Genomic DNA, 25,322 nt, shown 5'->3' with positions numbered 1-25,322 from the left:
TTTTTTTTTAATGCACAGAAAATTGAAATTATTTTTTTTCTGTGCCTCTGATTAAAATTTTCGAAAAACAAACCCAGCCACATTACTTGGAAAAAAATAATCTTTATTGTGCTGATTTTTCGTAAAATTTCGCGCATGGGAAAGGCAACAAAGTCGCCCCTCCCCACTTTGAATGGGATATTCCTATCTTAAAAAGTAATAATCGATTATCTCGGTAACCATGGGAGTTGGAGGGCAATAAAAATCTCCTGAACATGAGCGGACCATGCTGCCGCTCTGTGCTGAATTTCACGCGATTCCACTGCACCGTTCTCGAGTGAATCTGCCGACACTCAATCAATCAATCAAGCAATCAAGAACACTGCAACTTATAGTATAGAAGATAATATAAGTAATTCCTTCAAGCATAGAACCAATAAGTACGTTATCATTATTATTATTATTGAGTGAGAGAGAAGTGCATGCCATCAAAATGACACTGGGGAAATATATGAAGCCCTGTATACCCATCATGACTACCAGTCTGATAAGGGTACACCAGGCACATGCATCACAACCATATGTGCACGACATGGTGATCTCATATCAAGATAAACAGCGCATGATCTTGCAGGTGGGGCCCAGTTAGAATTTTCTTCAGGTCGAGTAGCACATCTCGCTCAAAACGTCACTGAATAAGGGTTGTTTGACGATGATGAACAAAACTCCCATGTTTCAAACCCCAAAGAATTCCTTTCAACACATGGCCATGATACTTCCCCACTACTTTTGCTTGTGATCAGAGATGCACATATCGTTTACCACTAAGGGACATGCTCAACTGGTTAAGGTCAAGCAACTGACAAGCAAATCTGTGGTATTGAACAGAATATTTGCTGTAGCCCATCTTTTATACCAAGACAAAACAATGTACATGATAACACTTCCAATCAGTTAAGATGAGAGCCACTGCATCAGGGCATTTCTTCTTCTTCTTCTTCTTCTTCTTCTTCTTCTTCTTCTTCTTCTTCTTCTTCTTCTTCTTCTTCTTCTTCTTCTTCTTATATTATTATTATTATATTATTATTATTATTTTATGTTTGACTTTTGTTTTGCATTTGTACAAGTTGGATCCAAGTCTCACCCAGAGACCTCAAGAGACAACAAGTTAGAAGTTCATGTAGGTGTTATGCCTAGGGTACCATATATTTGGATTTGTACAGTTTTGTTCAAGTGAATGTTTAAGAAACCATAAGAAAATTATGTTTGCTTTAAAATTTGAGATCACATAGACAGTATTTTACGTAGGATATGGGCAGTTCCCATGAGCACTATCTTTTGGACTTCAGCCATTTTGGGGTTTCCTGGTATCTGAGCTAGGTAGTAATCAGCCCGTTTCGCTGTCATTCCCAGGGCACCTATGACAATAGGTATTGTTTTCGTCTTCAGATTCCACATTTTGCTAATTTCTATTTCAAGATCTTTATATTTGCTCAGTTTTTGGTAGGTCTTGACAGATACGTTTATATCAATTGGGACAGTCATATCAATGAGGAGGCATGATTTTTGTCTGAAGTCTTTCAGTATGATGTCTGGCCTATTTGCGTCTATCTTTCTGTCAGTTTGAATGGTGAAGTTCCAGAGGAGTGCAATGTGATCATTTTCAAGTACTGGGGGTGGTTTGTGTTCCCACCAGTTTTTATCATGGGGCAAGTCCAGGTTTTTGCATATTACCCAGTGAATATATTGTGCAGCTCTATCATGCCTGTTGAGATACTCTGTAGGCGCAAGCAGACTGCACATGGAGACAACATGATCGATGGTCTCATTTTGTTGTTGGCATATACGACATAATTATTATTATTATTATTATTATTATTATTATTATTATTATTATTATTATTATTATTATTATTATTATTATTATTACTTACTTACTTTTAATCTGCATGTTTGTTACAATTACTTGCCAAGGCACACCTAACGTTCTGGAGTGAGTGAGGGATAAGAGATTTTACAGTATGACTGAAAGCTTTGGGTAGAGAGTGGCAGGGGAAGTAGCGAAATATCCTCAGGTGATACAACACAGGAATTTAAACGGATAGGGTTTTTGTAACTATGTAGGCTGTACTTGTCAACACAATCTCTTGGAATTCTCTGAGACAAGGTTCTCCTGGGAACTTATCTAGATGTTTCTGACATCTTTTTTTATCCTTCCTAGGGCACCTACAATAACAGGAACATCTTTTGTATTTCAATTTCCAGGTCTTTATATTTACTTAATTTGTCAAATTCATTTACAGATATATTTTTATCAGTGAAACACATCTATTAGTCTACTAGTATTTTCTTCTCTGTCTGTAAATGGCCTATTGTTTCATCAAATTTATCGCAGATTCTGCATTTAGGGTCAGAACCGTTTTGAAGAACATCAGCCTGGCCGTTTTTTGTGAGCAAGCTTTGATCTTGTGCCCCCAATATGAAACCTTCAGTCTCTACTTTCAGTCCTGAACTTCTCAGCCACTGATGGGTTGTTGCTTGGTGTACATCAGTGTTTCAGCTTCGAAGTATATACTTTCCATGCAGAGGCTTCTGGCTCCACCGCTCCTCAATTTGTTTCTGCCCGTTCTTTTTTGCAGTCTGCTTGATCCATTTTGCTTTTTTCGTGGCAGTGGTTTGCAAGCTTTCTTGACAATAGAATGTGATTTTTTGCTGCTTTCGTGTTTGCACACAAGCCGCAGCATCCAGTCCTCTGCACTGGATAAGTTATCCAGAACCCAGATGCTATTGTGGATGTCTTATAGCACAGTTCTACTTGCATCATTCCTCCCCTATTACTTCTAGGTAGGTACAGACGATCAACGTCTGCTTTTGGGTGGGCATGTTCTTAGATGTTAGTGGTTTTCTTGTCTTCCTTTCCAGGCGTTGGAGCTCTGTAAGATTCCAGTTAATGTTAAAACTATTTTGGACTCCTGGAAGAGCCAGGGTGTTAATGGCTTAGATGAGATTTTTCTAGTTGAGTTCAGCTTTTAGTATGAGCCTAATTCTCCTGTAATACCCATTTCCTATTTTTTCCTTCATAGTAGCATGTTGTATATCATCCCCTTCGTTTATCTCCAGGTATTTTAAACTTTCTTGTGGGTCAAGTTCCTTGATGGTAACGTCGGTAACTAATTTAATGGAAGCTGTTTGCTTGATCTTACCTCTTACAAAAGTTGCTTTAGCACATTTATCAAGGCCAAAATCCATCCCGATGTCATTGCTGAACTCTTTAACAGTTGTTAACAGCCCTACTAGCACTTCTTCCTTTCTACGAAGCAGCTTCAGATCTTTCATATAAAACAGATGGCTTATTGTCGTATTATAAACTTTGAACCCGTACTTGGTGTTATTTAGTTCGTTTGAGAGTGGGATCAATACCATGTAAAAAAAGTAACGGGAAGAAAGAGTTACCTTGAAAGGTACCTCGTTTGATGTTGATGTTAGATTGGCTCATCTCGTTACTATGGTTTAGAAGGAGACGTGTATTCCACTTAGCCATGCTACCTTGTAAGAATTTTGGAGACAACAGGAGAGATCTTATATATCTTAAGGGTCTTGAGCAGCCAGTTAAATGGGACATTATCAAACGCTTTCCTGTAATCTATCCATGCCATACTCAGGTTTTTCTTTTTGCTCCGGAAATTCTCTACAATCATTTTATGAGTAATCGATCTTTGCACTCATAAAAATTCCTTTTACAGCCTTTTTGCGCTTGTAGAAGGATAGACTTCTATTCAAGGAAAGTGTATATTCTGTCAGTTAATATGGGTGTGAGGATCTTGTAGGTGTGTTGAGACAAGGTCGGTAGTTCTTTGGACTTTTTGAATTCAGTTTTTGGTGGCAGATATGTTGTTCCTTCGGTCAGTCAGGCAGGTATTTGCTCTGGGTTCTGGATGACATCAGTTAGAGATGCAGCGAAAGTTTGGTGTACTTCTGTCAAACAATTCAGCCAGAAGTTAGGAATTCGGTCCACTCCTAGGGTTCTCCATTTGTGAGACTTTCCTAAGTACACATTTTAGCTCTTCTTTTTCTATTGCCTCCCATTTCTGCTCTTCAAATTCACCCAGTCTCACTTTCTCACGCTCTATCCAGTCAGCTTTAGCATTATATTCTTTTTGCTTCATAGCTTCCTCCATAACTCTTCCAATTCCTCAGTCTTAGGTAGATCCTTTACTTCTATCTTGCTTTTGCCAATTCCCCTGTAAATTTTTTTGCATCCGTTTTGAATACCTTGTTTTGTCGATAAAGCTTGATCCTTTTGTCATACCTTCTGAGCCGTTGGGCTTTCTGTTGCATTCGCTGTTTCAACAGTTCCTTAGTAGCAGAGAAGTTTATAAAATCTTTGATTTTATATTTTTGCTTGATTTTTCTAGCTTGTTTCGTCTTAACATTTACTCCTCTAGCAAGTTCATCGAGAACTGATACATCCGCCCGCAAAAAGTCAATCTCTTTTTTTGTATTGTTACTTTCCACTTAGGAGGTCTATTGACATGGTTGGTCTTTTTTCCCTTGTCGTCCTGATACCTATTTGAGCAGTTACAACTTTAGCAGTGGAATAGATGAGGTTATTTAAGTTTTTTAGGTCATTTCCCCTATCTCTTAAGATCGGTCTAGGAGCAACATTATATATCATGATTATGTTATTGGTTTTTTTTAATACTGTTTGTGACCTTTGGTAGCAGTTCTCTGTTGATCATGTCAGTAGACTCAGTCTAGCTGAGTTCTCTCATAATATCTTCTTTTGCTTGAGCATGATCCTATGAAAAGGAAAAAAAAATTCTTAAACAGAGAGTTACTTATCTTGTGTAATTAAATCTATTAACATGTAACATTATTGCCCGAGGTGACCGTGGTCTTTTCGTAGGTTTTTCTTTCCACGGATAAACCTCTCCATTTCTTGGGAACCTTTTGTATATATTTATCTTTCTTGTACATACCCCAAATGTCTTCGATTCCTTTTGATCGTTGTCCCTACTTTTGTTTTTTTTAACATTTTTTTTCGTCCCCATCGCAAAGAAAAACTCTACATTGTATTTGTCCCATCTGTGTTCAGCCCTGTGTGGCTAATAAAGACAGTTATCTATCTATCTATCTATCTATCTATCTATCTATCTATCTATCTATCTATCTATCTATCTATCTATCTATCTATCTACATATTACGGATAAATTCTTCTATTTACATACTATCGAGGTCTCATTCATATATATATATATATATATATATATATATATATATATATATATATATATATATATATATATATATATCTGTGTGTGTGCGGTGTATCTAAGTGTATGTGTATGAAGCTAAGACAAATGAAAAAGGTATTTAAAAAATCCTAGAAGTTAAAAGGATGACTTTTCGAAAGAAACAGGACTAATTCTTCATGAGAAGGGGAGATGAAAGAATCCAGTATTTCCGTTAACTCGTTGTCCGAAGTCAAGAGGAGAGTTGTGGATATGTGTATTTTCATCAATAGGTGGTATCAGCCTAGTAGCCATCCTTCTTTCACCGCAGTAGACGCGAGATTTAAACATATCCAAAGTGCTCTCTATCTCTCTCTCTCTCTCTCTCTCTCACACACACACACACACACACACACACACACACACACACACACACACACACACACACACACACACACACTCATTGATACATATACACACTCATGAACATAGTGTTCAGAGACAACTTTCGAGACAACTTGCAAAGAAACAATTTTATTCACCTATTGCCTTGGATTATCAGGTTTTCAGAAATTGTAGTCACGTTGTCTTTCTAGTTATCTTTATTGTCATTTTCATAATTTCCATGTAATTATTTTACAGATAAAGTAACTTCTGAGCCAGTAGTTGTATCTGTTTCAGTCAAAGAAAATTCGACATATCAACGTAAGTTACGTTTTCTCTATCTTCAATAGAAACCACATTAACCTTTGACTAAACAATCATCTTTTTCTTGGCTTTAGATGATTTTAATTACTTCTTCATTCAATTTTAATTTCTTTCTCTTTATTCTGATGAAGAAAAGTTGAAAGTAATTTGTTAAATTCAATGACAGTCTAATCTCACATAATATTGATCGTTATGGTAAGCAGAACAGCAAGTAACGTATACGGAAGTATTAGTGTAAACTTCACACACACACACACACACACACACACACACACACAAAATATAGCTAGGTGGCAGAGTTGCTTGTGTGTGGAAGAGAATGGCTTACAGTTCAAATTCACGGTATTAATTTCCACTTTCGTCCTTGCGGGGTCGATAAATGAATTACCAGTCCCGTATTGGACTCAATTCTTTTCTCTTTCCCTTTTGTCCATTCTCTGTCTTTTTGTCCAAATATCTCGTCTCGTTTTGGTGTCACGCAGTTTCTACATAAAAATTGCATTATGAGTACACTCAGCTTATTACATATCTATTTTGGGTGTAGAAATTCAGTTGATTCAACAACATAAGGCCTATCGTCGAAATCGACGAAGGATGCAGCAAACTTCACAAATTATAGTGTACGAATGTAGTTCTTGTACTACTATAATAAACTACAGGGATTTCGAAGTTTAAACACACTCATATACAATACTCTCAAACACTCACACACATACACACACGCACGTATGCACACAAGTCACACATACACAATGAATTCAGTTATTGTATATATTTGTTATTTTTTTAGCAGATGACTTGTTTTACTTCCAAGTTTATGTTTTATTAACTGTGCAAGTTTACATTGAATATATATAGCATTATATATTCCAGTAGTCTCAGAGATAATGGGTGCGAAACTACAAGGACTTTCCGGATTCCGACCGGTGAGGAAATCGGCTGCGAATGATCCATGTATCTTGTTTTTTTTTTAAACTAGCAGTATAGCCCGGCGCTGCTCGGGATTAAGCTAGGATTATTAAGTGATCAAGTGCTTTATTTCAAACCAAAATAAGTAACATGGACATCAGATTTGAGCGAAATCCGTTGAAATTGGTTTGGCTGAAAATGGTTTGCTGGCAATTTGATTGGGAAATCCCATAAGGAATCAGTTTATTGGTTATTTCCACTCATTGACTGTTTTTTTAAAGTTGCATTAGAGATCTGCATAGGAAAAGGTTGATCTGAAGGTTTGCATTGGGGATGTGGATTGGAGTAACTTAGGAAAACTTACCAACAGCCTTAACCAAAAAATAAGGGGCCTGTCCCTTCTAGGTTAACTCTAACCCTAACCCTAAACCGTAACCCTAACCCTGACCCTAAAACCGTAACCCTAACACCAACCCTAATCGTAATCCTAACACTAACCTTAACCCTAACCCTAATCCTAACCGTAAAACTCTAACCCTAACCCTAAAACCCTAACCGTAACACCCTAGTGGAAATCGTGCGGTTGTTAATCTGAAAAATTACAAGACCCTTTTTGTGGTCCGAAAAACGGGTTGGGTGGGGGTGACTGACAAATTATTACATACGTTTTTGCTTCATAGTTGTGAAATATAAACAAAACTCTTTCGCCCCCAAAGTTGTATATGTGCGTGTGTGTGAGAGTGAGAGGGGGGGAGAAAGATGAACGATTTAAAACAAATAAATGATTTAAAATAAATATATTTGAATTGTTGTGTGAGAAAGTATATATAATCTCATTATAGAATATAGTGTCTTTCAAAAACATCGTATATTTTAAACTACATCTCATGTTTAAGAAAAAAAATGCCTTTTACATTTTACACTTACTGTCTTCCTTAACTACATTTTCATTCCTAATACGCTCTCTGCCTCCCTCTTCCACTTATTCGTTCTTTTTTTTTTGTTAGACGCTAGCAAAGTAAACTCTGTCTTGCTTAGAAAAATTTGCTTTGATTTCTGTCTGCCTTACCCACTTTTTAAATTTTGTTTTTGGACGCTAGCAAACACTCTGTATTCCCCCCTGTCACAAACACACTATTTCTTTCTTTCTTTATCTATCTCTCTGTCTGTCTGTCTCTCTGTCTGTCTGTCTCTCTCCTTCACGCGCGTACGCACAGATTTGACTTCGCCATATCATCAAACTTCAAAATTGGTAATAGTTTATCGATTTTTACAGCTATACGCGGGTGCCTCTGAGAGAAATATTTGGCGAAAATGCACATAATGTCATGACACATCACCTCCTAAAATTGGAGCGACATGCGTGCTAATTTGTGGACGTGCATAAACTACATTCACGTACACACACACACACACACACATCCTCTCTGTTATATATATAGATACATATATATAAAATATTCTTCGAATATATTTTGTACGACATCTATATATGTTTCTTTCTCTTTTTTTGCCTCACTTTTGCCTTCCTCCTACTTTTTTTCTCTCTCTCTTTCCATCCCTAATACTTTACGTCTTTCTTCATGCTTGACCACCCACCAGACAGTAGATAAAATGTTTTTACTTCAAATTTTTATAAATTTTTACTGATATTTGATAAGATTAGAAACATCGAAACCGGTAATATTGTCTTTATATATGCATCAATATGCAATGCATTTGTATACACATGCAACTATGAACATTAATGCTTCTATATATATTTTAAAATTAATTTAGCAACAATCGAATTAACAACGATGTCTCTGAAAAATACCAAAGCTGAGTTCAGTGGAAGTAAGTGAAAATAATACTATAATTATTGTCATTTATGTTTAAAGTGATAGACGTTTCGTCTTTCTTATCTGATACATTAAAAAGGAGAAAATTTCATGAACTGTCAAATTAAGATCTGCCCAGTATTCTATAATAGCTAAAACTTATGGATGTTAAAGACGGCAGAGTATAGAACTTAGTTACAGTACTGAGTACAAATCTGATTGCGACTTGGTCTAAGTACCAACCAAGTACTGAGTTAGGTTTTACCGACTAAACTCTCCCAGGAATATTGTGACTCTACAAGAAATTATCACAGCTAAAGGAGATGAATTGCTTGTAATGATTGAGGACGAGACAAAACCCTTTCCTATATTCATTTATAATTCGACTTCACATACCTCAGCGACGACGACAAAATAATGATGAGCGTATACTGCAGTTATTTCAATTGTCTTACGCCCTTCTCATAGTCTATATGGCATTTCGCTAATATAAATTACATCAATATGTAGAGAAAGAATCCTATTGCTTTTCTCTACATGGCAACATGAATTTAACGAGTATTTTTACTTAACAAAACCTATTTCATTTATCTTCCAAAATTCATTAATTCTCCCATTTATTATTATTATTATTATTATTATTATTATTATTATTATTATTATTATTATTATTATTCAAAGAAACGTTGATTTGTGATGTTTGTTTTCACAGGTACAGGTATATCTGACACGGTGTATGCGAATGAAACCACGTTTCCATGTAAGTTCTTTTGATATGATAATACCTAAAATGGACACATGACAGACTATTTTAGATGCATAGTGTAGCAAATATGTGCCAAAATTTTATTTTCTAATTCCAATTGTTTTCGAGTATTCACTGTGACAACCCGAGAAGATTCGAAGAACTGAAAAATATTTAGTCATTGAATAATAAAAGCAAACAAAAAAACTTTATACATACATAATACATACACATATACACGCATAAACGCAAACACGCCCCTCCACACACACATTCACTGCTCTATATCGTTAAATATCCAGGTTAAGTCATGCCTCTAACTTAAAATCTGTCTTCATCAATTGAAATAAGCTGACAGCAGTACAATCCAAAATGGACATGGAATCAATCAAGAACTTCTAAAATTTCCAGAATCAAATGTCTAAGAGCCTCTGTCACACTAAAATCAGTGTACAGATAAACATCACAAACAAATAACAAACTCCATTATTAAAGTTTATAAGCATGTAAGCAGCCATACCTACCAATATATAGTATTCACTCTATCATATATACTTAGAAACATATTTAGATAAGGAATAAACTGAAGAAAACCAGGAATTCCTTCTTCAGCTGTCTAACGGATATCAACCCGGTTTCGAACACATAGGCGAGATTACTCCTTCGGTCAGTATCAAATAACCTTAGGAACATATAATCTAACGCTGACTGGGAATATAAAAGCTTAATACTTTTAACCGGATTATAATTAAGGGAACCACCAACGATCTTTTATCATTTTAAACTTTCAATTCATCTTCGAGCTGAAAAGGAGAAATCTTTCCAGATTTACTCAAAATATAATTATGTATGTCTAGATTACCCTTAAATTTCTCAACTCATTTTAAAACCCTGTATAACCATTCGCATAACCAAACTGTTACATACTTGTATAATAAATTTCGAGCTAGACCTTTTACTGAACATCAAACTAACACTAGGATTCCAGTAAATGGAATTACAATATCGAGCAAAATTCAATGCACCATTAACGAAAATAACTATTCCTTTATTCGTACTCCAAGTAGCCTCTGCTATAAATCTACTTTTATATGGTGGTATTTGTAGTTTCGTTTACCCCAAAAAGCATGTATGTATGTACATGTGAGTAGTTAGATAAATGCAGGGCAAAGGGGCATCATTGATGGGCTATATGTAGTTAGCGCATGAGGTGGTTGTAATCCAACCTTTTATACATATACATACGTACAGACACATGTGGACACTGATAAAAGATCGGATTACGGCCAACTCTTACCCTCACCACAGCCGAACAATGGCATCTTTGTCGAATTTTCCATTGTCTAACTAACAAATCGTTATGAACATTGCATAAGAATGGCAGAGAGCAAGTTCAAGGAATTATACATTAACCACATTACTTCTTTTAGGCAAATCAATAAGAAAATCATAGCCAACTAGCAGCTGAAAGAAAATGTCACAACATGGAAATATAATGAAAAATACTGTAACGCAGCAATCCGTTCATAAACAGTGCAAGGAAAGACAACGACAAAGAACATTATATTGGACAGCATTAAGTGCTGTTCAATATAATGTTGACCCCTAATAATAGAAATTAGCTCCAGAATCTGGCACAACCTCATAAGCAAATGAAATCTCGTAACTTACATTACACATAGCAGGAAGTAAACACTTCGGAAATCGTAGAATTCTCGTAGGAAAATTCTGTAACTATTTGGTGAAACTCTGATTTACCAGTCTTGGAGAGTATATAAATGACATACGCGCGCACGCAGGCAGGCAGGCAGGCGCGCGCGCACACACGCACACACACACACACACACACACACACACACACACACACACACACACACACACACACGCGCACACACACACACACACACACACACACACACACACACACACACACACACACACACACACACACACACACACACACACACACACACAATCAGTTGGTAATTAAAATTATTTTAGAGATACTGATTCAGGAAAAAAATTCTGAAGTTTGCACAGAAAAATGAAAACAAAACAACATGAATTATTTTAATTAAGAGTAACTAGGAACGTGTGTGTATGTGTTTATATATATGCCTGTGTGTGATGTTCTCTTTGATACATATTTGTTTTAATTTACTTTAACAGCAGGAACACAATGGTTCGGGGCATTCATGGATAACAAAATTCACCCGACCTCAGAATGTAAGTAGAAAGGATTAATTTCTATTGTTGTTCTGTATGAAATGGTTACATATATACATATATCATCGTGGAAGTACTCGAAATGAAAGACTAAGTACTTTGACAGTGTGAATTATTTAAGTAGATAACAACGAGTGTAAGATTATATATATTCGACTGTCAACGTTATCTTTAGACATCGAAATCTCAAATATTGAAACAATTAAATCAACTATTGGCATGGACCTGAAACTTGCAATAAGTGGCAGCAGCTTAAGAATGAGTAGAAAGCAGTGAAAAACATCAGACTATCTTTTTTTTTCATGCTGGTGTTGTATTACAACTTATTTCAGACAGTCTGTGCTTCATAAGTGACAAATATAAATGTATCAAGAATGCAACAGCATAATTAGATAATTTACATAAAAATTATACAGATTAATCCAAAAGACATTTGCTTTTATTAGCTTCCGGAATTATTAGTGGAATTGTTTAGAAAGTATTGAATCAGAAGTTAAAAGTTCAGAAAAATGCTTGACCTTGAGACAAAAAAGGGATCAGAATTACATTTACAGAAGTCCCGTTTTAGGAGGGAAAAGGTGTAGAAAAAGTGACGATACACAGTTCAGTTTTAAAACAAAAGCTATTATCTGCAGGAGTATATGATTCCCTAAGGAAGGGAAATTTTTCATGATTTTTCTTCGTTTCTTAAACAATATGACTGATTTAATCGATTCAAAAACTTGCTAATATTTGTCTTTTTCAAGTATTCGTTTAAGGACAATTTTTAACAATTGTAAAACCTGGTGCACTGAATTGTTTTCAGCTGGTGAGATTTAATGAGAAATTTTCTTTTGCAGGCAGAATAGTCTTAAAATATCTTTTTCTTCAGATTCATACAAAACATTTTTACCAACCAATATTTTGCGAACGGGTCTTTGGAGAGTGAATCAGACGTCTTTAACAGGCCATAAAACCTATTTTTGTAAACAAATCAGCTTCATACAGAGGCACAAAGCCAAAAATATGGGTGAGGAGCAAAGTCGATAATATCAACCACAGTACTTTATTGGTACTTCACTTTATTGATTCTCTTCAGAAACGGCCGAGAACCATATTCGTCTTCCGCACAATTATAATATAACTCAATATAACTCCACAATTCAGTGATGTTTGAACACTAAATGATTGTGTGCAGAAAAGTTTCGTTGTTCTGCTTTCATCTCCCGCCGGCCTAGCTGATAAAACCACCATACTTGTAAAGGTTATTCCGAAGCAGTATTACTATTTTTGCAAGACCAAGAATGTGGGAAGTTATCTACAGCCTTCGGAATAGACTGTTCAGTTAACATTTATAGACGTACGGATTTGCCCCGAGAACGTCTTTGTTGTTGTTACCTCTAAGTCTATGGTTCAGTCACTATGAATATCAGTAAAGAAGATGGCTAGATGAAAATGTAGTTGACGTACAACTAGCTATATTACCAAAGTGACTGAGAAGTATGAGGCCTGGGTAGAATTTCCAGATGCTAGGTGTTCAGTCTGCTCTTGATTCATTAAGTACTAACTACTTCGATTTCTGTAGTTTCCGGCTCTATTTTGCTGACACCGTCTTTGTCAACTGATACTGCTTTCCCATATTCCTGTATTCAAGTGAATCTCCAAAGCAACGATGGCCATTTAGTTCGTTCAATACGGAGCAGATACGTCAATACACTGAAGCCATATAGCTTCAGAAAACGTGAACAAAACTCTTTAACCGAACACCATCACTAAATAACGATGATCGACTTCATTAGACGATATAGCATTGAGAAAGACTGAGAACAAATGTGACAAATGTACGCATTGATAATAAAACTGTGGTTCACAGTTCAGCAATAATAATAATAATAATAATAATAATAATAATAATAATAATAATAATAATAATAATAATAATACCCTCTTAAGTAGGAAATAGCCCGATTATGGAAAATAAAGAAGGTAAAGATAGTATCAATTATTGTTGGTTTCTTGGGAACAGTATCAGAAGGCATCAAGGGGAATATAAAGGAAGTTGGAATAGAGTGCCCAGTAGAACTGTTACAAAAGGTTTGCCTCCTTGGCATGACCAGAATAATCAGGAAAGTATTAGATAGTTGAAAAGAATGGATAGCATGGTACCGTAGGCTGCAGGTACAAGCTCGCTACGCATGTTAGACTCCAGGAGCTCCAACAAAATCTGTGATAAAGAGAAATAATAATAATAATAATAATAATAATAATAATAATAATAATAATAATAATAATAATAATAATAATAATCCTTTCTACTATAGGCACAAGGCCTGAAACTTTTAGGCGGGATTAAGTCGATTATATCGACCCCAGTGCTCAACTGGTACTTAATTTATCGACCTCAAAAGGATGAAAGGCAAAGTCGATCGCGGCGGAATTTTGAATCTAGAACGTAAAGACGGAAGAAATGCCGCTAAGCATTTTGCCCGGTGTGCTAACTATTCTGCCTGCTCGCTGCGTTAATAATAAAAGAATATATACCACACAAGCGCAACGGACCTCTGTAGAATGTGTGGAAAGAGGGTCGAAAGCATGACTCACATTGTTAGTGCTTGTGAATGTCTTGCGCAGAAACAGTACAAACGTAGACACAACAATTATAGCCCCAAACCTCCACTTTTTGGGGCTACATTGCCATAAGTATGGATATGAGGCTACTATGCCATAAGTATGGATATGAGGTTACGGGTGCTAGGTACCAACATACACCGGAAAAGGTAATGAACAAAAAGGGGAAGGCAATATCATTAACTGGTCAATTACTGAAATACGTAATCTTGACTGAAAAATACGAAAATTGTTGACAATGCACAGAATGCATCACACAAAGGCAGATATAGAACGACTTTATTTGCCAAGAAAAGAGGGAGGTCGTGGACTTTTACAACTGGAATTAACAATGAAGATTGCCGCAATTGGCCTAGACACCTACCTGAAAAACTCTGAGGACTAGATATTAAAACTTGTCTCAAAACATGAAAACAAGAAAGCATCATACTCAATAACAAAACAGGCAAAGGAATATATAAGTGAATTCCAAATACAACAAATTCCAGAATTAGACATTAGAAACAAGCAGAGAAAAAGCTAAGCGTATGAAAACCTGTTCTAGAACTGCTGCCTTAGATACTCTTACTGATAAATGGCAAGAAAAACCTCTCAATAGCAAATACCCAAAGAGAACTTAATAATGCCAATGTTGACAAAGCCCTTACCCATCAATACTGAATAATAATAATAATAATATAGATTGCCCAGTAGAACTGTTACAAAAGGTTTTCCTCCTAGGCACGGCCAGAATAATCAGGAAAGTATTAGATAATACAGTTCTATATTTAAGAGATGAGGAATTATGTACATTATTTACATTATTTACATTTGACAGATAATTGTCCTCATCTTGTTTGTTGTTAACACAACGTTTCGGCTGATATGCCCTCCAGCCTTCATCAGGTGTATTGGGGAAATTTCGAACATGGGTTCTCATTCCTAAGGTATTTTCGATGTTGTTGTTGTTATTATTATTATTATTATTATTATTATTATTATTATTATTCAGGTCACTATCTGGAATCGACCCTGGAATCTTGGGGTTAGTAGCCCGCGCTCTTAACCACTACGCCGTTTACCCGGCAGTGATCTGAATAATAATAATAATAATAATAATAATAATAATAATAATAATAATAATAATAATAATAATAATAATAATAATAATAATAATACTGTTGATGAGGATAATCATCACGAATACTCCAAAATATTTCCTCTGTTCTCGCCTCTCTGTTTCTGTTAACTTCTACAGATTATGTAATGACAAAAGTACTAACATAGTCAGGTTATGAAGAATTGCTTATATAAATTTAATAATCATATATTTACTTTCGCCGTGAAAATATACTCAAAGATAACCTGCTCGGTCTTCAGCAGACAGTAAGATGGATCATTCTGACTTGTTCGCGTTTCATAAAAAATTCATCAGCGATCGCTTCCCTTCCTTTGTATTTGCACTTTTGGTATGAAATCCTGGGCATTAGCCATTATGTGAATTTCTTTGCTCCAGTATTAGTTTGCTTATATTATTCACAAGATCTCCTCTTAACCTCATCAGACAGAAACCAAAGTAAGCGATCCCCGACGAATCTTTAATGAAAGGCGATGATCATCATGTTTTCCTGCTGAAGTTCCTGTGACTTCTATATACTCTATATATTTTCAAAGCGAAACTAAAGATATGCTTGTTAAGTATATTTGTATAATTTTCGTGTACATAGTTATTTACAGATCATATATAATCTGCGATTTCTTTTTCAGATTTTTCAAGTACAATTGAAGAAACTTTTGATGAAAACATTAGTAATTATATGAATTCAGAAACATCAGGTTAGTAAACTTACGTTTGTCATTCTACAAACATTAAGTTATAAAACACAAAACAGCATTATATTTGATAATTGAATATGTAAGAAGATACACTTAATTATGCACTTATGACTTTGATGCGTATTTCTAAAAATATAGCAACATTCATATTCTTCATCTCTGGAATCTCGGGCATTAGCTTTTCTTTGATATCTTTCCGTTTCCTCTTTCCTACTTCTAGCAGTTTTAATCATCATTCCGTTGCGTACTGAACAAAGATTCAGTTATCATATCGTCCAAGGATCCAGCAGTTCATATCTTGTTGAAGTATCTCGCTTCAGCTCCTCTGTTGTGGAGAGATTATGTCTTGATTGACATAAATTGTGGCCAAAACATTGATAACTCGCTAACTCATGACATTTAACTCCAGACAGTGGACGTACTAACAATATACGTCATTTTCATATAAGAAAATACATTTTCAAATATATTCTTTAGTTAAGTCGTTAGGATGTGATATAAAGATTTTCCATCTTTGATGAGTAGGTTGAGTGACTGTTGTTGATCATGAAGATTAGCTGACATGTTAACGTCAAATAACATGGAGGAAAATATTTTAGGCGGTGATACGACAGGCATACCTGATGATACACTCACCAGCCAGAAACCAACTCACATTCTCTATCACGACTTCTATTTCACTATTTCGGAGAAGTGGTTGATGTGAGAGTCAGTATTAGGTATGAGATACTTAGGGAGGCTATGCTACTGGTGAGAAAGAGATGTTAACATTTCAGTCGATAAACTTACGTAAGCTCTGTTATAAGCAGGATTTCTTTGGCGCTTCTTTTCCCAAATATCTTTTCTAGATAAGTTTATTCTTTGTTTTCTCCCCTTACTTAATAGTTTCCTCCGCTGATTCCCTTATCTAAAGTATCACCTTTTTATTGTTTGACTGTTGGCATTATTTCATTCTACCATCGTCCAATCATCGTTACTTCAGTTTCTTCATCATTCACTACTTTCTTGTTCACAATCCAAGCAATAGTATCTCTTTATCTTCCTCTCTCTTCCTTTATTTCGGATGACAGCCCGAAACGCCAGATTCTTCACTTCTCACAGTAATTCTTCTATAGTTCACGAAGATATTACTCTATTTACAATTCAATCTGGAACCAAGAACCATGGTGATCAGAAATCAAAACAGAGTGTAGGTATAAATACTGGAAATGTAAAAACTAAATTTTATAGCGTATCCTTACTGTATTTATAGAAAATTAGAAAGAATGATAATTTATAAGAGTTTACCGTTTGGAAAATCGCTATATCTCACAGAGAAATTGAGAGTATTTAGATATTATGAACCGACTGAAATCTATAGAAGGTAATTCATTATGCCATTTAATTTTTACAGACTTTTGCAAGGTTCATATGAAATGTGGAAGCTGTATTTCGGCATCACCCTCTTGTTATTGGTGCTCCCAGCAGGTATATTATTACTAATATTACAGTCTGAGATTGCAGATAATGTAATAAACTTGTTCATTGCTACACTTCATTAATGCTTAGGTTATGGTACTAGTCTCATCTCATGTATACTTTTGGATTCTATAAAATAACTTTATTTAACTCTTTTGTTACCATATTTCTTTTGAGACGCGCTGTGTTTCTTTCAATTAACTTTAAATATAACAAAGAATTTAATAAAATAACCCTAGTTATCATTAAGCTAGTGTTAAGAACATAAATTGTAACTAAGATTTGGTGGAAGATTTTAATTCAGAACTTTTGAAAACAAGACATTTGTACTACAGAGCCAGAGGCGGTTTCAGCCGGGTTGGTATCAAAAGGGTTAAATTTTCTTCAGAAATAGAACTGTAAAGTTGGCCATCTCAGTACATCACTGGACCAAATTTACAATAGTATTTAACCCTGTCTCACTTTTGAGCAAAATTTAGGTTTCTCACGGGCTAACTTTAACTTTTGTTATTCCAGAGAAAATAAGTATTGGTCATAAACTGATGTATACTGAATCAATCAGCTATTCACATCCTACACATTTGTGGCCTTATAAAACAGTATCGGAATTAAATGATTATAGAAAATGGTGCGACAGAAATGGTAGCATGTGGAACTATTTAATTTTGCCTCTCATCATTTTGATTCCAAAATACATTAGAGTGAACTTTGTCTTCCATTCTTTGGGCGGGGGGGATCCATTAAATATGCAACAGCCATGCATTGAATTCGCTTCAATCAGCTATAGTCTTCATGTATGATGTGCTAATGTTAAAAACTAATCTTTGTAGAAAATACAACAGGATTTATTTAGTTATGAACAACCAATATTGGAAGATTTTCTTTTTATTTCTATATCGGAAAACCACAAGAGTATTAATCTCTCTGTAATCACAACAATTCTTTCAACATATGGATATTTAAAAGTTAGTTTGGTTTTCCAAATCCCTACTGTGTTAAGTCAATGTGATATTGGTGCTCAATACAGCCAATAATTGTATGAAATAATGCAAGACAGAATATTCAACTGAATATTCAACAGAGGAAATTTATATAAAACCTAGATTAATTTTTGTAAACGAATCCATAATTTGTTTTAACTTGGTATTACTATAGATTTGTTACGTTACGAATCAGTATTGATTTCTAACATAATGTAATACATTGACATTGGCAGGAATTTGATGATGTTAATCATGCTCGTTGCGATGTTAGACGTCGTCTGGTTGAGAATCGATGTCTAAGCAGTAGTATAATCCGACCAAAAGGATATTTCATGATTAAAGAGGTCAAGTATTATAATATTTACTATTATAAAACTATTTTGTTACAACATATTTTAAGTATTAATACATTGTTTTCAAATACATTACGAAATTTATGTAAGCCTTTCTTATACTCTCTTTTACTCTTTTACTTGTTTCAGTCATTTGACTGCGGCCATGCTGGAGCAACGCCTTTAGTCGAGCAAATCGACCCCAGGACTTATTCTTTGGAAGCCTAGAACTTATTCTATTGGTCTCTTTTGCCGAACCGCTAAGTTACGGAGACGTAAACACACCGACATCAGTTGTCAAGCGATGGTGGACACACACACACACACACACACACACACACACACACACACACACAAACACACACACACACACAAACACACACACACACACACACACACACGCACATATATATATACGACGGGCTTCTTTCAGTTTTCGTCTACCAAATCCACTCACAAGGCTTTGGTCGGCCCGAGGCTATAATAGAAGACACTTGCCCAAGGTACCACGCAGTAGGACTGAACCCAGAACCATGTGGCTGGTAAGCAAGCTACTTACCAAACAGCCACTCCTGCGCCTATGCGCTTATGTTTATACATCATACATCATACTCAGCTTCCTCCATTATTTGTAACAAAATTAAAAATACTATTTCGCGAGAAAACAGTCAGTATCGTGGAGCAAGATGTAACTTTCCGGCAAGCCGTGGCCTTGACGCAGTATAAATCCCAGTTTGAAGCCATTTCACTTAACTTATGCCACCAATGACCTTGAGAAAGGCACAAACGCTGCACTTCCCTATTTCAACTAAAAATATGAGGCTCGTGTCTCATCAAAAGAAGACCATTGTTATCAAAAGCTTAAGGGTTAAAAATCATAGAGAAAGAGAATCGTAAGATATGTAATTGGGGATATAAAACTAGGATAGACACAGGCGTGGGTGTGTTGTAAGACGCTTGCTTCCCAACCACATGGTTCTGGGTTCAGTCCCACTTTATGACACCTTGAGCAAGTGTCTTCTACTATAGGCTCGGGCCAACCAAAGCCTTGTGAGTGGATTTGGTAGGCGTAAACTGAAAGAACCCCGTCAGATATATATATATATATATATATATATATATATATATGTGTGTGTGTGTGTGTGTGTGCGCGCTTTTGTGTCTGTGTTTGTTCCCCCAACGCTGCTTGATAACCGGTGCTGGTGCGTTTTCGTCCCTATAATTAAGCAGTTCGGCAAAAGGAACGATAGAATGAGTACTAGGCTTTAAATAAGTCGTAGGGCCGATTTGTTCAACTAAAACCTTTCAAGGTGATGCTCCAGCATGGGTGCAGTCAAATGACTAAACCAAGTAAAAGAATAAAAATCCTGACATTTATGTACGATTCAAATTCAGAATAGAAATAATTAAAAAGTATTTTAAATTTGGTCTATTCCTATTAGATTAAAAAAAAAGCCAAACAAATATGGTTTTCATTACTTTGTGGTATTAGTATTATTAAAATAAATCAATGTTTCTAGCTGGACTGTAAAAACATGTTTTAGTGTGACACATTCAAAGATGTAAGCCAGGAAAAAATAGCAAAATGTTGTTTTCACTACGCGTAGCTGAAATAAAAATACAACTTAGAAAATGAATTACATTGGAAGCTGAATAACATTTTTAGGATTAAGTAATGTTGCTCTGATTTAGAAGAGAACAAAATAAAAAAAATTTCGTCTTTAATGCCTTGGTAAATATATCTAAAATAAATATCTAAAAGTTCGCGATCTTTTGTCTGTTTCCAGGATGAAGATCTTCGGGCGTATAGCGATAAATTACAAGCTGTACAATTAAAACCACAGAAATTATTTATGAAGTTGGTTCTAGGTAAAGTGAAAAGACTGCTTATATATTTTATAGTTTATTGATAATATATACTTCTTCCTAATTATAGTCAACTTCATGCTGATGTATATTCAACAATGCTGTTATATAAATAAAGACCCTCTTCGATCATGAATGACCACGGGTACACCTAGAAAGTTCCCTTTCGAGGCACAAGTCTGGGCAAGGTGGTTTATGGACGACTAGCAGTCGCCAATGCATACTAGCCTCCCCTCTCCACGCCACCGTTGTTATCCGAGGGGAAGGCAAAAGCCGATACATCTTGGCACCAGTGACGTTGCAATTCATTTCTACAGCTAAATGAACTGGAACAACGTGAAATAAAGAGTCTTGCTCAAGAACACAACATACAACCCGATCCGGGAATCGAATTCTCTACCTAATGATTGTGAGCCCGACTCTTTAACCACTGAACAATGCTGTTACATTTCACCTAATCCTTGGGTCAGAAGTTTCCGACTGTATTCAGTAGCTTGGAGTGAGATGAACTCTGTAAAAGTTGAGGATTCGGTGACATCTAACTTTACGTAAATGCACATAATTACAAAATCAAATATCAGTCTTGACTTTTCTGAACGACTGCAAAATGAAAATAATCTTTATGTAATAATAACCGATATAAATGCTGGTTGGCTGGTTGCTTTCTTTAATTACGTTTTACATCGTGAAGAGCAGAGACTAAAAGATATATATATATATATATATATATATATATATATAAGGAGAAAGGGAGAGGGAAAGAGAGAGAAAACAAAGGAGAGAAAGAGAAAGGAAAAAGAAAGAGAGTTAAATTAAAATCGATAGAGAAACACTGAAAGAGACGGAAAAGATGATAAAAGCTACATCGTCTATTGACGCTGGATATATGACACATGCTTACACACACACACACATACACACACACGCTCCTTCCGTGGTACATATACATATACACACAGACCTATACAGACCTAAATGCAGTTGAAGGAAGATAAACTTGACAAACAGTTGGTAGGAGGAAGTATAAAAGCAATAGGCTTACATAACTTTAGCTAATATCTGTGGTGTGTGTGTGTGTGTGTGTGTGTGCGCGCGTGTGTGTGAGTGTGTGTGTGTATGTGAGTGTGTGTGAGTGGTGTGCGTGCAGTATGCCCATGGTGGCAAATATACATTTCCAACGTTACCCGTCATATGATCGCTAACACTCTTACTTGTTGGCACTCCGTCGCTTACGACGTCGAGGGTTCCAGTTGATCCGATCAACGGAACAGCCTGCTCATGAAATTAACGTGCAAGTGGCTGCGCACTCCACAGACACGTGTACCCTTAACGTAGTTCTCGGGGATATTCAGCGTGACACAGAGGGTGACAAGGCTGACCCTTTGAATTACAGGCACAACAGAAACAGGAAGTAAGAGTGAGAGAAAGTTGTGGTGAAAGAGTACAGCAGGGTTCACCACCATCCCCTGCCGGAGCCTCGTGGAGCTTTAGGTGTTTTCGCTCAATAAACACTCACAACGCCCGGTCTGGGAATCGAAACCGTGATCCTATGACCGCGAGTCCGCTGCCCTAACCACTGGGCCATTGCGCCTCCACATCACTCTTACTTAATCATCATATTTTAAACATTGGGTGCCTTAAGGTACTGGAAAAAGGATTTTTTGAAACAGGATCCATTATCTGCTGACCCATTTCATTTCACTTTCCACACATGCTACAATATCTTACCGAAATCAACAGAGTCAACCCTGGTGATCTCGGTTGGAAATTGCATGTGTGAAGATTGAAGACTGAATCGACATGCTAAGTAAAGACAGAACGATCAATAAAGATTTTTGACACTTTTACAAAATGTTTTGATTTCATGATTTTTAAAGGAGAAAACCAGAATTTCCCGTTTGAACTCCGAATGTCAACTGATTATCCGCTGGATGTTTACTTTGTCATGGATTGCTCAGTTACAATGAAAGGTCACCGCAAAAACTTGGCTAGTGTCACGCAAGAATTAGGTAAATATTCATGCATAAAAATCATCTATACCCCCCCCCCCCCACCACCACCACCACTACTACTACTACTACTACTACTACTACTACTACTGCTACTGCTGCTGCTACTACTACTACTACTACTACTACTACTACTACTACTACTACTACTACTACTACTACTACTCGTTGTATGTAATATTTTTCATATGTTTATTATTTATTCTCTTCATCAAATTTTATAGGGCACAATATCCTACACCTGCTAATCTGAGGTTAGGATATCGCGACAGATCCTTTGATACGTCAAAAAGATGTGTTAGGCAAGGTCAAAAAGGTGTTGAAGCTCAATACCTCTTTTAACCTTAGCCATGAAGGAATTTTAACGTTGCACTGCATGGCAATTAAATACTTTTCAGTTGTTCAATGCTGTAGCCAGTAGCGGACTGGCCAGGTTGTCAGCTTGTTCAATGGCGAGTGGGCTTCTGCGCCATTAGAATCCATATATGGGGGGGGGGGGGGTTTGGCATGTTAGTATCTAAGGAGCCCATCTCCTCAAGTTTGAGAATTTTTTATTCACTCCTGGAAGAATGCATTATTTCAGCCTGGCTGTCTTTGTAGACAGTTGAAAAGAATACTTTTAACAAAATTAAAAAAAAAAAAATAATAAATGATAGCATTACAGTTACGGGTGGGCCCCTTTAGTCTCCTGGTAACCAATATTTTTAGACCCAGCCCGCCACTGGCTGTGGCTGCTTATATCCAGATGAAATGTACTGCTCTGTAGTATTTACATCTTGTAAGTAAACTATGTTGGAGTTTTGGCTATGAATATTGATAGGCGTCAGAAACAATATAGCTTATTTAATCATCTATCCAATAATTTCTATATCTATGTAGCTGATAATTTCTATGATTATTATTAATAATTTCCAATATAACTATAGATAAATATATTATCTATAATTATGATCAACTCATCTCTGGATATAATATAATGTATATAATTATTAATTCTCTGCGGAAGCCACATTTAGGAGAAAATGAGTATTCAATGGAAGTTAATCTTTTGTGAGTATATCTACTCTATTTTAAAAGACACTTTCACTATCACAAAATGTAGACATTTGTGCATATATATGGTTTCAAACTTAATTCATTGAAAAATACACAATAAAATAAATATAACAGAATGTAATCTGTAGATTGCTAGAACTCAAAAAATTAATATAGGGGATGGAATAGATAATATGAATGCTATAATCACAGAAGAAATATGTTCTTAGTACTTATAATATGTCTCAGCGGCTTTCTGGTCGTTTAGTTGTTGAAAATGCGCACACAGGTCAAAAGTTTTTTTTTGAATCAGCTGTTTCTCAACTTCAGATGCGTAAATCAATGAATGACAAGTTTGCCAGCTGAATGACTGATAATAACTTTGAGTCATCGATTATGGGTTGCCAGTTTACTTTTAATAGATGTCCTACTGATCAGAGAGATTGGAGAAATAAATTTTTAAGTTCTCATAAAGTTGCTGTTATATTATTTAACCTTACAGAGACCAAGCTGGTGCACAATGACTCAACCGTACAATGGTAGATGTTCTTTATTATATCACATTATTTACATTATCTACATTTGACGGATATTCGTCCTCATCTTGTTTGTTGTTAACACAACGTTTCGGCTGATATACCCTCCAGCCTTCGTCAGGTGTCTTGGGGAAATTTCGAACCTGGGTTCTCATTCCTATCGATGTTACTATTATTATTATTATTATTATATTATTATTATTATTATTATTATTAATCAGGTCGCTGCCGTGAATCGAACTCGGAACCTTGGGGTTAGTAGCCCGCGCTCTTAACCACTACGCCATATGCCCGTGGGCAATTATGGGGTGAATTTTAAGGTTTATAAATCTATTATTTTTCTATCCTTCCTCAATACCGGTTCCCATATGCTATTCATATCTGCACTCGGTCTGCTTAGGAGGTTGTTGTGTCCTAGCATATGTGCTGCTTCTTTTAGTTTTCGTATTTTCCAGTGTTGTTCCCTGTCTATTATTTTAACTTCATCCCACAGGGGGAGGTGGTTTCCATTTTTCCATACATGATCAGCTATACCCGATTTATCGATATCTCCTCGTGTCACAGCTTTGCGATGTTCTTCTACCCTTATTTTGAGGGGGCGACATGTTTCGCCTTTGTATAACCTACCACAGCTGCATGGGATGGAGTACACGCAGTTTTTGGTCATATTCTCTTCTGTTGGTGGTTTTACCCGAAGGAGATATTTGCGAAGTGTTGTATTGCTCTTGAATACTGCCCTGATGTCATATGGGCCGCATATCTTTTGTATCTTTTCGGAGAGGCCTTTCACATAGGATAGACAGACTGTAGACAGTTTATTGGTTTCATCCTCTCTTTTCTTCATAATTGGAGTAGATAGTATGTTCTTGGGGTAGTTGTTTCTTAGTAGATTGTTACTGAGCTTGATCATTTCCTCGTGGTGGGTATCACGATCGCTACTTATATTCTTTGCTCGGTGTTTTAGGCACTGAGCAATTCCTCTCTTTACACTGTATGGATGGTGGGAATTGAAGTTAAGGTATCGTCCAGTGATGTAGATAATGTAAATAATGTAAATAATTC

At 35.9% G+C, this 25,322-nt stretch overlaps 1 protein-coding gene across 2 annotated transcripts in view; it reads left to right on the top strand.

Annotated features, from left to right (window-relative positions):
• LOC106872647 (integrin beta-3) overlaps nt 1-25,322 on the top strand; it is an 82,512-nt gene that overhangs the window by 16,892 nt on the left and 40,298 nt on the right. For both annotated transcript variants that reach the window (XM_014919709.3, XM_014919708.3), the window contains 9 exons: nt 5,854-5,916; nt 8,608-8,664; nt 9,361-9,408; nt 11,563-11,619; nt 15,973-16,041; nt 17,435-17,508; nt 18,716-18,826; nt 20,602-20,683; nt 22,558-22,689. In XM_014919709.3, the coding sequence (XP_014775195.1) occupies nt 5,854-5,916; nt 8,608-8,664; nt 9,361-9,408; nt 11,563-11,619; nt 15,973-16,041; nt 17,435-17,508; nt 18,716-18,826; nt 20,602-20,683; nt 22,558-22,689 (693 nt within the window). The remainder of the gene's footprint in view (nt 1-5,853; nt 5,917-8,607; nt 8,665-9,360; nt 9,409-11,562; nt 11,620-15,972; nt 16,042-17,434; nt 17,509-18,715; nt 18,827-20,601; nt 20,684-22,557; nt 22,690-25,322) is intronic.

The sequence above is a fragment of the Octopus bimaculoides genome, chromosome 8 (genome assembly GCF_046866305.1).
Source record: "Octopus bimaculoides isolate indiv1 chromosome 8, ASM4686630v1, whole genome shotgun sequence".
NCBI classification, from domain to species: Eukaryota; Metazoa; Mollusca; class Cephalopoda; order Octopoda; family Octopodidae; genus Octopus; species Octopus bimaculoides.
This window is presented reverse-complemented; position numbering and strand designations above follow the sequence as displayed.